A 16,246-nucleotide genomic window follows, 5' to 3' on the forward strand; every position below is an offset into this window, starting at 1 on the left:
TTATATATGAAGGAAGTGGGCTTAGTTGGGGGACTACTTCAATAACTTCAATAAATATTAATTGATACTAAGATTTATTCATTCATTTGCTCACTCACTATTATTTGTTCACTCATTTATACTGAAGCACTGTTTTAGACATTTGAGATACATCAATTAGCAAAACAATCTTCGAGTTTACATTCCTGTAGAGAAATATGTATAATAAGTAGTAAATAATAAATAAGTAGATATATGTCAGAGGTAATATATGTTATGGAAAAAAAAAGGATAGGGGCTTTTTCTAAATACAATTGTGGGAGTCAATTGTATTTTTAAACAGGGCATTGGCCTTGTTAAGTAACTAAGCAAAGATCTGAAGAAGTAAGAGAGTATCCTGATGGACACGTAGGGGAGGCCATTCCACGCAGAAAGTGCAAAGGCTTGGCTTGTTTGTTCCAAATTGTACAGACGCTGGGGTCAGAGTGCTGATGCAGCAATACTCTGAGTTATCATTTTACCCTCTTGATTTTTAGAAAAGGAGGACAAGTAGAGACCTGAACTGGCAGTTAACCGAGTTCCGATGTACTAGCAGGAGCTCTTCTAAGACCAGTGGAAGATAGTCCACAGGATACTGAAACTAGGAAATCTAGGCTCTGCTCAGTGATCAACTCTGCCCTCATTCTTGCCTTTATATGCTCGCTTTTCCTGGCTTTTCTCCAAAAGATATATGCAAATACTAGTTTTTCTTTGCATGCAGTGGTAAGCTCCAAGGTTCAGGTTTGGTACTGCAGGGAAAACAAAAGAGCAAGACTATTAACATTTTTCATTCTAGGACATTCAGGCCAACATTGCTCAAGGGAAGAGGGTAAACGCTACCATACTAGCATGCTACCCTGAAATACGGGAGCAAATAAAAGCAATCAAGTTATTTTTCAGTCTCGTTCTGTTGCCTTTGTGCATATTTTTTTCAAAACTCTGGTGAGAAACAAGCATTTGGTATAAAAACTGCCATTAACTATGGTCCCCTAATCTATGAAGAAAATAGGATTGGAAAAAGTAGGGAGCATTCAGTGAGTCTGAAAGTAAGGGTGATAAGGTTAGAGAGGAAGCGGCGGCGGGGGAGGGTTGAGCAAGGGGGATGACACCATCTTGAAAAGTGAAAGTCTTAGTCACTCAGTTGTGTCCAACTTTTTGTGACCCCCATGGACTGTAGCCTGCCAGACTCCTCTGTCCATAGACTTTCCCAGGCAAGAATTCCGGAGTGGGTTGCCATTCCTTTCTCCCACCTTATAATCCCATCTTATAGTATATCCTGTCTTAGAGTTTAAGCCCTTTTAAGTTGGGTTTTCTGTTACCTGCAGCCAAAAGCATCCTAATATATACCTCTTTTCTTTGCTTTTCTTGGGCTTTGGTTCATCAAGGTAAACCTCCTCCCATTAGAGATAACAGATATTAAGGAAGATGACATTTCCTCACATTACTTTACTTCTATTCACTCTAGCTGTTCTAGATCACAGGAAAAATTTTTTCAACACAGAAGATAAAAGCAAGACATGAATAGTTCCTTTCTCATCAAAACTCTTTGCAAGAAACAGGAGATTCAACTAAAGGAAATGGATTGTTTATACTCGAGATCCCAGGATGAAATAGCACTGAAAGCACCTCCTGGGAACTGGTGCTGGAAATAGGCCTGAAATTACAGGTCGCTCTGGAGAACTCAGCAGCTGTCTAGGGAGGACTCTGGTACTCCTCCCGCTAATGTGATTCAGCTACTTCCTAAATCTCTTTGTTCCTGGCTCATTACTATGTGGGAACTTCCCTCTGCACCTTTTAGTTCAAATACACAAGTAAAAGTGTATGACTGGCTTAATCACTAGGCCACACCATGCAAGCCCAAGGGTGTTGACAAGCTTGTAGACTAGCTACTCATGGATCAGATGTCTTGACATGATCCATGTGACTGTGGGACAGATAGGGTCCTATAGAAAGGAATAAGCCTCTTTAAGACAACTGGGGCGAATGAGTAAATGAATGAATGAACCAACTCTGGATAAGGCAGGAGATGACAGACCGCTCCGTCGCATTCACTTTCTCTTTGTTAGCAAGCAACCTTTTATAAGCAAGGGGTCTGTCTCCCTCTTGATCTCCCTTAATACATAATTTGAAAAATCTTTTCTGTTGCCTTACATTTCATTTACAATACTTGATTCATCCCGATAGATAGCTGCTTTTGTTTCCTTCTTCACAACCATGTATCAATCTTCTAAAATTTGAACTCAATAGAGAATACCCAGCAATCAGACAGGTTTCTGTTAGGACCTCACTATCAGGATGGCAATATGATTTTCATGGGCCCTTTAACCTTCAGAAGACCTTTCCTTAATTAAATTATAAATTTATTTAAACATATATATAAATATACATCATATACATATAAACTGCATTTTATAACTGTGTTGGTATAACCAAATATAGTATAGATACAGACAGATAACAGGCTGGATTCATTATTGATATATTCATTTCTTCTCCAAATTAGAAATTATCATCATGGGCCCCTAAAAGTATCATGGACCCTCAGCACTGTACCTGTAGTGGGTAATTTGGCCCTGCTTGGCATAAATCTTCTCAGGATCTCCTTTGCACAAACAGATTTTTATCTTCTCCTAACTTTCTTAAACAGTCCTGTCAATGGTCCTGCCAATTCTATTAATTATTTCCATCATGCAGAATAACTATTTAATAGAATTAAGTGAAGCAAGGACACTTTGTAAGCCATGAATTACTTAACAAAGTTTGCATAATAATATACTTTAAATTTTTTAATTTCAATACCCTTTAATCAAAAATTTAACATGTTGAATACCTGATAACTGTGGCAAAAGAAAGTACTGAGAGTCGTGTGCCTAAAAGTTTATTTTGTTTTAAAAAGCTGATACAACACAAGTAACATACAGAAGTAGTGCTTTGTTCACATCACTGGTTTCCCTGTTTCAATAAGACTTCTGTTTCTAAGGGGAAAAAAAATTTAACTCTGTCGATTCAATTTTGTTTAGAGATATTTTGATTAAAACTCATAATGAGAAACCAAGAGAGATGTCCTTCAGTGACTCATCACTGACTTGTTGAAGACCACATAACTCAGCGCTATTTTTAGAACTAATAAGGCCCTTCTCTTTCTATAGTACACTCCTGTACTCAGCGTACCTCTTCAGAGCAGCTGAGGAACATCTCTTTCCATAAGCCTTTCTTCTGAAGACCTTTGTAGTTCTACAATACAACGGGTGAATGTGAGTGCCAGGCTGTCTGAATACGATTGAAGGGAGAAAGAGGTAAAAATTCCTCCTCCCCAGATGGTTCCGTGTAACACCATTCCTGGTAAAAAAAAAAATTCTCCTTTCTCCTCTATCATAAACTGAGACGGTTGTGAGCTGTGTGTATTGAGTTGCTAGAGGAGACCTACTTGCCTCATTTGGGATAAAGGCATCTCGGCCAAAGATCTACCCACTAACTCGCACAGACGAACAAGAAATAATGCACTACCAATTTAAATGCATAATTTCAGAGAATCTTAAAACTGGAAGAAACTTTAAAATTCAACCAGGGCAATTTCCTCACTTCATTACAAATACATTGTGAGGCTTAGATGAGATGCATGAGTCACACAGGGCCTGCCTTGAGGTAAAGTGAAAAATGAAAGTCGCTCAATCGTGTCCGACTCTTTGAGACACCCATGGACTATATAGTTCACGAAATTCACCAGGCCAGATAATGGAGTGGGTAGCCATTCCCTTCTCCAGGGGATTTTCCCAAACCACGGATTGAACTCAGGTCTCCCGCAATGCAGGCAGAATCTTTACCAGTTGAGCCACGGGTAGGCATATAACTAATGTTAGTCTCCTACTCTTGAAAGTTCTCTGGGCCTTTATCCTAGGCAATCAGACACAGGAGTTTCTGCACTCGGGTCCAGAAATATTTTTTCAAAAGTTTTGGGTGTGATGCCCTGTTTTTAAGCTTATATTCAATACTCACGGATTTATTTTAAGCTTATATTCAGTACTCATGGATTTTTCTATTTTCATTCCAATAACCAATTGCACTTATGGTAAGCATCTTAGAAAAAACATTTCAGAATTACCAAAAAGAACAGTCAAATAAAGAGAAAATAGTTCTTAACCTAGAGTATCTTGTATCATTATTATTGTTGCTGTTATTTTTACTATCACTACTACTGTAACACTGGGATACAGAGGACACAGAATAAGCATAAGACATTGTTTGCCTTGATGCGATAATTGCTCTCATAAGAAATAAAGACCAGGAAATAACATATTACCAATTTAAATGCACAATTTCAAATCCTAAAACCAGAACAAACTTTAAAATTTCAACTAGAGCAATTTCCTTCCTTCATCAAAGATAAGTGATGAGGCTTAAATGAGATGTGTGAATCCCTTATTTTTTATATAACACTTAAAAAAAAAACTTTAAATATCTTTAAAGACATTATTTTGTAATCATAATATTATTTCCCACACATCATGATGTAGGGGAAATGTGAATCCATTGATTAGAATATAGGCTAGGCAAGCTTCCTACAAAAGGAAGAATAGTAAACATTTCAGGTTTTGCCAGCAGTGTAGGCTGTCTGATGCATTTTCGTTAGTTTTTTTTTAATAACTTCATTTATTTATTTATTTAGTTTTGGCTGTTCGGGGTCTCTTGTTGCTGTGCAGGTCTTTCTCTATTTGTGGTGAGCAGGGGTTATGCTTCGTCACAGCATGCAAACTTCTCATTGCAGCGGCTTCTCTTGTGGAGGGGCACAGGCCCCAGGTTCATGGGCTTCAGTTGCTGAGAGCTGAGGTTTCCAGGCTGCTCACAGTGCAGGCTCACAGCACGTGGGATCCCCCCAGGCCAGGGACAGAACTTGCCTCTCCTGCACTGGCCGGTGGATTCTTTACCAATGAGCCACCAGCAAAGCCCTCTTTTCCTTTTTTTAAAAAATATAAAAATCTTTCTTTTATCACTGGCCATACAAAAGCAGGTGGGTCAATTTGCCCTGTGCAAGTCATGCTGTGCTGACGCAAGGACTAGATAATAAAATTAAAGTTGTAAGAGATAAAGTATTAAATCAATTTATAAAAACTGATAAAATGAGGAACAGAATTGAAATACTCACACTTCACTCAGTATACCATTCTACATCTATGAAACAGCTCTACCTTACCTGAAACTCATCAAAACATAAGAGACATGCTTCTTCACTAATTTCTTCAGCTATAGGAGCTATTGGATCGTATGATTTAGCCATGAATCCTGGTTTCCTCTTTGGCAAACTCTGTTTAAGGCGGTGTATCCCTTAAATGGATGAAATTAAACACAAATCAAATATTGTACTAAAAGTACATTTTAGGCAACTAAGTACACACTTTTTAAACCTCTAAATGAAACAATGAATATACAAATGAAGTTTAAATTTCACATAAAAGCAAATATGATTATTACGGCTGGCTGCCGTTTCTCTACCTCAAAATAAATTGTTCGCATATTACTACATTCCCATGATTGTAAGGACACTCTGTGGTCATTCTGTCTCCACTGTTCAGCCACTTTGGAGATGACACAGTGACAGAACAGATGATTAGATGGTGGCTGATGGATCAACAGATGGATCTTAGCCCTGAGGACTTCAGGGATGCAGGCACCGGAGGTCACCCTGCCCTCTATGTCTGGCACGTCTAATCAGGATGTTTCCTTACTTACAGCCAGTCCCACTTTATTCACTATGTTACTAAATGCTGAAAGTATTCAAAGAAAAGTACAATATTCCTGCCCTGAGGAGGTTACAGGATGGCTGGTAAACAAATAATGCAAAGATGAAATAACGTAAGAACACTGACAAAGCAATAAAGCATACATATAAGAACAAACTGAATGCCTACATGCTAAGGTGACACAGAGGAAACGGCCTAATCAAGAATACCTTGGTGAGACGGGTGCGGCTTTAACATTTCTTATTGATCCTTAGTAGACAGAGGAAAAGTCTGGCCTTCACAGAGTAACCTCTGTTCTCTGATTTGGAAGGAATGAATTTGTCTCTAGGACCAACTCTGGACACATTACTAATTGTTTCAATATAGCACAAAACAAATGAAGCTAAATAAAATCTTACTTTTAGCAAAAATCAAATTTTTTAGATTAAGAACTTTAAAATGAGGAAAATTATTTTGCAGTGTTTGGCCACTTAAAAATCACTTCTTTCAGATCATCAACTTACTTTGGTGAACGTCTAGCATGAAACCATGAAAATGAACACGTTTTTTCCTCTTCATTTCCACATAAGCATAAAACATGTCCATCACCATTGTTTTCCCTGTACCTTAAAAAAAAAAAATACTATTAAACAGTATGTACTGATTGCTCTAATGATTGTTCATTAGCTTTGGGATAATGAACCAACACTCTGCTACTGGAAAACTTAACACTATGTTACTTTTTTAAAAAAAAAGAAGTGTTTATTTCTTATGTTAAACTACCTAAAAATAAAATGTTGATATTCTTTTCTGTTAAAATCCTCTTTTTAGGAAATACAACATTTAGTTAGCACTCTGGGGACTATTTCTTCCAGATAACTATGTTCATAAACTGGCAAGATTTACAGATTATTTATTAGTCAGCTTCTCTTCTGAAAGTTACCAGTATAAATAAAATAATTATTTTATCATTTAAAATAATAATAAACAAAATAAGTAATGGCCCTTACTTAGCATGAAAAAAGTGTCAGTCACTCAGTCATGTCTGACTCTTTTCAACCATGTGGACTGTAGCCCACCAGGCTCCTCTGTCCATGGAATTCTCCAGGCAAGAATATTGGAGTGGGGTAGCCATTCCCTTCTCCAGGGGATCTTCCAGACCCAAGGATCAAACCTGGGTTTCCCACATCATACGCAGATTCTTTACCATCTGAGCCACCAGGGAAGTCTGTGGAACTGTCTTAGACAATATGGAAAATTCACCAGTGAAAAATAATAAAATATAGACTAGCATCTAACATAAAAATTGCAAATAAATAACAGATGTAGATTAGAGCTGGATAATTGACAATTATAATACTTTTTTTAAAAGCTGAGAATATAGGCTTTTGAAAGAGGGCTACTTGAAGAAATTCAGATACAGTTAACCTTTATAATTAAATTATCCAACTTTAAGCACTCTGAAACTTTTAATCACTATGATCACATTAGTAATTGAAGAATCAACAGGCTGAGCATTTAACAAGGCATGCACAGGAAGCCTATTCCCTCACAGAAAGCCCAGAGCTCTGGGGACACTGAAAGTGATCAAGTTCATTATCACACCCAGCATTCCCCAGCAGGCAGGCCAGGGAATGGTGGTCTTATCTCTCATCCTCATGGCTTCTTCCACCATCCCATGTACACTGTTGGTGGGAATGTAAATTGGTGCAGTAGCTATGGAAAACAGTATGGAGACAGTTTTAAAAACTAAAAATAGAACTACCATATGATCCAGCAATTCTACTCTTGGGTATGTATCTGGAAAGAATGAAAACACAAACTTTAAAAGATGCATGCATCCCAATGTTCACAGCAGCACTATTTACAGCAGCCAAGATGTAGAAGCAACCTAATTGCCCATCAGCAGACAACTGTATTAAGAAGATGAGCCCTATGTCACTCTAGGTTTTAGCTTGCAGGCACTTTTCAGATTGTTGCACAGAAAGAGGGAATCCATGTAAAATACCAGGGTCTAACTGAGTTGGGCTGAAAGATCAGGACTGTGGGAGTCCAAAATGCAGGTGAAATTTGTGAGGCAAAGTGCCAGAGAGGAGGCAGCTATACAATGAAAGAGCCCCAGAAACCAACACATGGGCACTCTTCAGTCTTTCGCTGAATAACAGCTGTTCACATGTAGGGTGATACCTCATGACAGGAGGCAAAGAAAGCTGTGAGATGAGCCATTTCCAGAGACAGTGATACATTCAACAGCTTGAAAGATGATCCACTGAACTAAGCTGAGTGAAAAAAAGAAAGCCAATCTTTAAAAGTTACAAGGTTTCTTATTTATATAACATTCTTGAAATGACAGAATTTTAGAAATAGAGAACAGATTAGTGGTTGCCAGGATATAGAAATGGAGGGTGAATAGGTATGGTTGTAAAATGATGGGCAATACAAGGAATTCTTGTGGTAATGCAGTTGTTCAGTATCTTGACTAAGGCAGTGGATACATGAACCTACACAGGTGATAAACTGTATAGAAATACACACACCTAAGTGAGTACAGCACAGCTGAGAGGGAAGTCCCAGATACAGAGGGCCAAGTGCATTCCCTGCATTATGCCATTTTATATAAGGGACATGAATACTACCAAATTTTTATATCCTCGAGGACTACTGGAACCAATCCCCTGTGGATACCTAGGGATGACTATATAATTAAAACTGGAGAAATCTGAATAAGATCAGTGAATTGAATCAATGTCAATATCCTGGTTTTGATATTTATACTACAGTTTTGCAAAATGTTGCCTTAGAGGGGAAATGAGTTAAGTGCATAGAGATCTCTCTGTATTACTTATAACTCCATCTGAATCTATAATTATCTCAATGAAGTTTTTAATTAAAAAAATACTTCAAATGAATCAAGCTGGCATGTAAGTAACTTGTTTAACTACCTGTCACGATAATATTCAACATATAAAAATTAGATAATCCTGGAACCCTCCTATTCTGTTCAAAGGAATGTAAATTGGTATAGCCACTATGGAAAACATTATGGAGGTTCCTGAAGAAACTAAATATAGAACTACCATATGATCCAGCAATCCCATTACTGGGCATATACCCAGATAAAACAATAATTCAAAAAAATACATGCACCCCAATGTTCATTGCAGCAGTATTTACAATAGCCAGGACATGGAAGCAACCTAGATGTCCATCAACAGGTGAGTAGATAAAGAAGTTATGGTACATAACTTCAATGGAATATTACTCAGTTATAAAAAAGAACACATTTGAGTCAGTTCTACTGAGGTGGCTGAAGCCAAAGCTTATACCAAGTGAAGTAAGCCAGAAAGAGAAAAACAAATATCATATATTAATACATATGCATGGAATCTAAAAGATGGTACTGATGAACCTATTTGCAGGTTCAGTGGATACACTGGAAGAAGGAGAGGGAAGGACGAATTGAGAGAGTAGCACTGAAACATATACATTACAATACGTAAAACAGACAGCCAGTGGGAATTTGCTCTATGATGTACGGAGCTCAAATTCAGTGCTCTGTGATAACCGAGAGGGGTGGCATGCAGTGGAGGGAGGTTCAAGAGGGAGGGACATATGTATACCTATAGCTGATTCAAGTTGATGTACAGCAGAAATCAATACAATACTGTAAAGTAATTATCCTCCAATTAAAAATAAATAAATTTTAAAACACAGTTCAGTTCAGTTCAGTCACTCAGTTGTATCCAACTTTTTGCGATCCCATGGACTGCAGCATGTCAGGCCTCCCTATCCATTACCAACTCCCAGAGTTTACCCAAACTCATGTCCATCAAGTCGGTGATGCCACCATCCAACCATCTCATCCTCTGTCATCCCCTTCTCCTCCTGCCCTCAATCTTTCCCAGCATCAGGGTCTTTTCAAATGAGTCAGCTCTTCGCATCGGGTGGCCAAAGTATTGGAATTTCAGCTTTAGCATCAGTCCTTCCAATAAACATCCAAGACTGATCTCCTTTAGGATGGACTGGTTGGATCTCCTTGCAGTCCAAGGGACTCTCAAGAGTCTTCTCCAACACCATACTTCAAAGGCATCAATTCTTCGGTGCTCAAATTTCTATATAGTCCAACTCTCACATCCGTATCTATTTATATTAAACTGAGATGATGAATGGAAACTAAACTTATTGCTGTAAGTTTGCAATAAGTTTAGTTTTTCAATACATTAGCTGTGTTGTTCAACTTAAGCTTACATATGTCATATATGAATCATAATGTTATATATGAATGACATCTCAATAAAACTAGAAAAAGTTGTCAATTAAAAAAAATTAGATAATCCTAGAATCCTCCTATACTGTTGGTGGGAATGTAAAGTAGTACAGCCACTACTATGGCTGAATAGTATACTGAATAGTACACTGAATACTGAATAGTACGGAGGTTCCTTAAGAAACTAAAAATAGAATTACCATATGACCCAACAATCCCACTATTGGGCATATACCCAAAAAAAACAATAACTCAAAAAGATATATGCACCCCAATGTTCACTGTAGCACTATTTACAATAGCCAGGACATGGAAGCAACCTAAATGTCCATCAATGGAGTAATAGATAAAGAAGAGGTGATAAACATATACAATGGAATGTTATTCAGCAGTGAAAAAGAACAAAATAATGCCTTTTGCAGCAACGTGGAGGGACCTAGAGATTATCATACTGGGTGAAGTAAGTCAGACAGAGAAAGACAAATATCATATGATAATGCTTACATGTGAAATCTTTAAAAAAAAAGGGTATAAGAGAACTTATTTCCAAAACAGAAGTAGAGTCACAGATATAGAAAACAAACTTAGAGTTACCAGAGGATAAGGAGAGGGGAGGAATAAATTGGGAGATTGGGACGACATATATATACTGTGCATGTGTACTAAGTTGCCTCAGTCGTGTCTGACTCTTTGAGACCCTATGGACTGTAGCCTACCAGGCTCCTCTGTCCATGGGATTCTCCAGGCAAGAATACTGAAGTGGGCTGGGATCTTCCCAACCCAGGGATCGAACCCAGGTCTCCCACATTGCAGGTGGATCTTTACCATCTGAGCCAACAGGGAAGCCCACATATATACTATTATATGTAAAACGGAAAACAATTAGAACCTGCTGTATGGCATAGGCAGCTCTACTCAGTACCCTATAATGGTCTATATGGAAAAAGAATCTAAAAAGGAATGGGTGTATATATATACGTAGAAACTAACACAACATTGTAAATCAACTACATTCCCGTTAAAGACTTTTAAAGATTATATAATTTTCACAACGTTTGAAAAAAATTTTTGAAAAAATTCAACACACATTCACAGTAAAAACTGTTAGCAAAAAGGAAAAAGAAGCAAACTTCCTTGACCTCATAAAGGACAAATACCAAAAACCTACAGTGAAAAGATACTCAATAACATTTCAAAGATGCAAATTAAAACTATAATGAGATATGACTTCATATCCATTAGGATAGATATTATGAAAACAACAAACAAAAACTGGATGATAAGGACGCGGAAAAATGGGAAAACTTGTACATTATAGGTTGGAATGTAAAATGGTGCAGTTGCTATGGAAAACAGTATGGCAGTTCCTCAAAAAATTAAACATAAAATGATCAAGTGATCTAGCAATTCCACTTCTGGATATATACAAAACAACTGAAAGTTGGGATTCAAACATATTTGTACATCAATGTTTATAGCAGCATTATCCACTAGTCAAACGATGGGAACAACCCAATCATCCACCAGTAGATGAATGAATAAACAAAATTGGTATAAACAATATGATAGAATATTATTTAGCCTTAAAAAAAGCATGAAATCCTGACACACTACAACATGGATAAAGAGCAATATTGCATAGGAACCTGGAATGTTAGGTCCATGAATCACGGCAAACTGGAAGTGGTTAAACAGGAGACGGCAGGAGTGAACGTCGACATTCTAGGAATCAGCGAACTAAAATGGACTGGAATGGGTGAATTTAACTCAGACCATCATTATATACTACTACTGTGGGCAGGAATCCCTTAGAAGAAATGGAGTAGCCATCATGGTCAACAAGAGAGTCTGAAATGCAGTACTTGGATGCAATCTCAAAAACGACAGAATGATCTCTGTTCGTTTCCAAGGCAAACCATTCAATATCATGGTAATCCAAGCCTATGCCCCAACCAGTAACGCTGAAGAAGCTAAACAGTTCTATGAAGATCTACAAGACCTTTTAGAACTAACACCCAAAAAAGATGTCCTTTTCATTATAGGGGACTGCAATGCAGAAGCAAGAAGTCAAGAAACACCTGGATTAACAGGCAAATTTGGCCTTGGAGTATGGAATGAAGCAGGGCAAAGGCTAAAAGAGTTTTGCCAAGAGAACGCACTGGTTATAACAAACACCCTCTTCCAACAACACAACAGAAGACTCTACACATGGACATCACCAGATGGTCAACACCAAAATCAGATTGATTATATTCTTTGCAGCCAAAGATGGAGACGATCTATACAGTCAGCAAAAACAAGAGTGGGAGCCGACTATGGCTCAGGAACTCCTTGTTGCCAAATTCAGACTGAAATTGAAGAAAGTAGGGAAAACCACTAGACCATTCAGGTATGACCTAAATCAAATCCCTTATGACTATACAGTGGGAGTGAGAAATAGATTTAAGGGACTAGATCTGATAGACGAGTGCATGATGAAATATGGACAGAGGTTCATGACATTGTACAGGAGACAGGGATCAAGACCACCCCCAAGGAAAAGAAATGCAAAAAAGCAAAATGGCTGTCTGAGGAGGCCTTACAAACAGCTCTGAAAAGAAGGGAAGTGAAAAGCAAAGGAGAAAAGGAAAGATATTCCCATCTGAATGCAGAGTTCCAAAGAATACCAAGGAGAGATAAGAAAGCCTTCCTCAGAGATCAATGCAAAGAAATGGAGGAAAACAACAGAATGGGAAAGACTAGAGATCTCTTCAAGAAAATTAGAGATACCAAGGGAACATTTCATGCAAAGATGGGCTAGATAAAGGACAGAAATGGTATGTACATAACAGAAGCAGAAGATATTAAGAAGAGGTGGCAAGATTACACAGAAGAACTGTACAAAAAAGATCTTCATGACCCAGACAATCACAATGACGTGATCACTCACCTAGAGCCAGACATCCTGGAGTGTGAAGTCAAGTGGGCCTTAGAAAGCATCACTACAAACAAAGCTAGTGGAGGTGACGGAATTCCAGTTGAGCTATTTCAAATCCTGAAGGATGAAGCTGTGAAAGTGCTGCACTCAATATGCCAGTAAATTTGGAAAATAAATTGCCAACATCTGTTGGATCATCGAAAAAGCAAGAGAGTTCCAGAAAAACATCTATTTCTGCTTTATTGACTATGCCAAAGTCTTTGACTGTGTGGATCACAATAAACTGTGGAAAATTCTGAAAGAGATGGGAATACCAGACCACCTGACCTGCCTCTTGAGAAACCTATATGCAGGTCAGGAAGCAACAGTTAGAACTGGACATGGAACAACAGACTGGTTCCAAATGGGAAAAGGAGTACGTCAAGGCTGTACATTGTCACCCTGCTTATTTAACTTATGTGCAGAGTACATCATAAGAAACACTAGGCTGGAAGAAGCACAAGCTGGAATCAAGATTGCTGGGAGAAATATCAATAACCTCAGATATGCAGATGACACCACCTTTATGGCAGAAAGTGAACAGGAACTAAAAGCCTCTTGATGAAAGTGAAAGAGGAGAGTGAAAAAGTTGGCTTAAAGCTCAACATTCAGGAAACTAAGATCATGGCATCTGGTCCCATCACTTCATGGGAAATAGATGGGGAAACAGTGGAAACAGTGGCAGACTTTATTTTGGGGGGCTCCAAAATCACTGCAGATGGTGACTGCAGCCATGAAATTAAAAGACGCTTACTCCTTGGAAGGAAAGTTATGACCAACCTAATAGCTTATTAAAAAGCAGAGACATTACTTTGCCAACAAAGGTCCATCTAGTCAAGGCTATGGTTTTTCCAGTGGTCATGTATGGATGTGAGAGTTGGACTGTGAAGAAAGCTGAGCGCCGATTCTTTTGAACTGCGGTGTTGGAGAAGACTCTTGAGAGTCCCTTGGACTACAAGGAGATCCAACCAGTCCATCCTAAAGGAGATCAGTCCTGGGTGTTCATTGGAAGGACTGATGTTGAAGCTGAAACTCTAATATTTTGGCCACCTGATGCGAAGATCTGACTCATTTGAAAAGATCCTGATGCTGGGAAAGATTGAGGGCAGGAGGAGAAGGGGACGACAGAGGATGAGATGGTTGGATGGCATCACCGACTCGACGGATGTGAGTTTGGGTAAACTATGGGAGTTTATGCCTGGCGTGCTGCGATTCATGGGGTGGCAAAGAGTCGGACACAACTGAGCGACTGAACTGAACTGAATTGAACAACATGGATGATTCTTGAAGACACTATGCTACATGAAATGATTCTGAACAAAAGGATAAGTAAGCATTATATGACCCCACTTATATGAGGTACCTAAAGTAGCAGTGAGTGATCCAAGATCACTGCAGATGGTGACTGTAGCCATGAAATGAAAAGACGCTTGCTCCTTGGAAGAGAAGCTATGACCAACCTAGACAGCATATTAAAAGGCAAAGATGTTACTTTTCCAACAAAGATCCATGTAGTCAAAGCTATGGTTTTTTAGCAGTCATGTATGGATGTCAGAGTTGGACCATAAAGAAAGCTGAGCACCAAAGAACTGATGCTTTTGAACTGAAGTGTTGGAGAAGATGCTTGAGAATCCCTTGGACTGCAAGGAGATCCAACCAGTCCATCCTAAGGAAATCAGTCCTGAATATTGACTAGAAGGACTGATGCTGAAACTGAAATTCCAAATCTTTGGCCACCTGACGCAAGGAACTAACTGACTTACTGGAAAAGACCCTGATGTTGGGAAGACTGAAGGCAGGAGGAAAAGAGGACCACAGAGGATGAGATGGTTGGATGGCATCACTGACTCAGTGGACATGGGCTTTAGCAAGCTCCAGGAGTTGGTGATGGACAGGGAGGCCTGGCATGCTGCAGTTCATGGGGTCGCAGGGAGCTGGACACAACTGAGCAACTGAACTGAAAGTAGTCAAATTCCTAGAGACAGAAGTAGAATGTTGGTTGCCAAGGACTGGGAGGGAGGGGTTATAGAATGGGGTATTATTGTTTAATAGGTACAGAATTTCAGTTTGGGAAGATAAAAATGTTTGGAGACAAACAGAGGTGATATCTGCACAACAAATTCAAAGCACTTAGTGCCTTGAACTGTACAGTTAAAAAGGTTAAAATAGTAAATTTTATATTATATATATGTTGCCACAACAACAACAACAAAAAACTAGTACATTAACACACACACAGACACACATACACACACCCACACCCTATAGTCAACACATCTATAAGTCAACATACTTACTAGGGAAGACTGAACACTTTTCCCTAAAATTTGGCACAAGGACACCCACTCTCATGACTTCTATTCAATACTGTACTGCATCCTAGCTAATGAAATGAGTCAAGAAAAAGAACTATTGAGCTGAAGGCACAGACACTGTAAAGGAAAAAAGTAAATTGCTTTTATTTACAGACATGATTGCATGCACAAAAAAAATTTGAAGAAGCTACCAAATAACCACTAGAGTTAGTAATTGAATTTAGCAAAGTCATCAAAAAATCAATTGATTCTACATATTAGCAGTGATCAACTGGAAATTTAAATGTTAACATACACCATTTGCTAAAGCCTTTGACTGTGTGGATCACAACAAACTGGAAAAGTCAAGAGATGGGAATACCAAACTACCTGACCTGACTCCTGAGAAACCTGTATGCAGGTCAAAAAGCAACAGTTAGAACCAGACATAGAACAACAGACTGGTTCCAAATAGGGAAAGGAGTACGTCAAGGCTGTATATTGTCACCCTGCTTATTTAACTTATATGCAGAGTACATCATTTGAAATGCTGGGCTGGATGAAGCACAAGCTGGAATCAAGATTGCTGGGAGAAATATCAATAACCTCAGATATGCAAATGACAACACACTTATGGCAGAAAGCAAAGAAGAACTAAAGAGCCTCCTGATGAAAGTGAAAGAAGAGAGTGAAAAAGCTGGCTTAAAACTCAACATTCAAAAAATGAAGATCATGGCATCCGGGCCCATCACTTCATGGTAAATAAGAGGGAATAAAGTGGAAACAGTGACAGACTTTATTCTTGAGGGCTCCAAAATCACTGCAGATGGCGACCGCAGCCATGAAATTAAAAGACGCTTGCTCCTTGGAAGAAAATCTATGATAAATCTAGACAGCTTATTAAAAAACAGTGACATTTCTTTGCCAACAAAGGTCCATCTAGTCAAAGCTATAGTTTTCCTAATAGTCATGTATGGACGTGAGAGTCGGACCA

At 38.5% G+C, this 16,246-nt stretch overlaps 1 protein-coding gene across 6 annotated transcripts in view; it reads right to left on the minus strand.

Annotated features, from left to right (window-relative positions):
* The window catches only part of AFG1L (AFG1 like ATPase), a 194,925-nt gene that overhangs the window by 124,497 nt on the left and 54,182 nt on the right, over window positions 1–16,246 (minus strand). For all 6 annotated transcript variants that reach the window (XM_070450003.1, XM_070450004.1, XM_070450002.1 and 3 more), the window contains exons 4-5: window positions 6,260–6,361; window positions 5,210–5,340 (exon numbers count right to left, since the gene is read on the minus strand). In XM_070450003.1, coding sequence (XP_070306104.1) covers window positions 5,210–5,340; window positions 6,260–6,361 — 233 coding nt within the window. The remainder of the gene's footprint in view (window positions 1–5,209; window positions 5,341–6,259; window positions 6,362–16,246) is intronic.

Source organism: Odocoileus virginianus, chromosome 19 (assembly GCF_023699985.2).
Source record: "Odocoileus virginianus isolate 20LAN1187 ecotype Illinois chromosome 19, Ovbor_1.2, whole genome shotgun sequence".
NCBI classification, from domain to species: domain Eukaryota; kingdom Metazoa; phylum Chordata; class Mammalia; order Artiodactyla; family Cervidae; genus Odocoileus; species Odocoileus virginianus.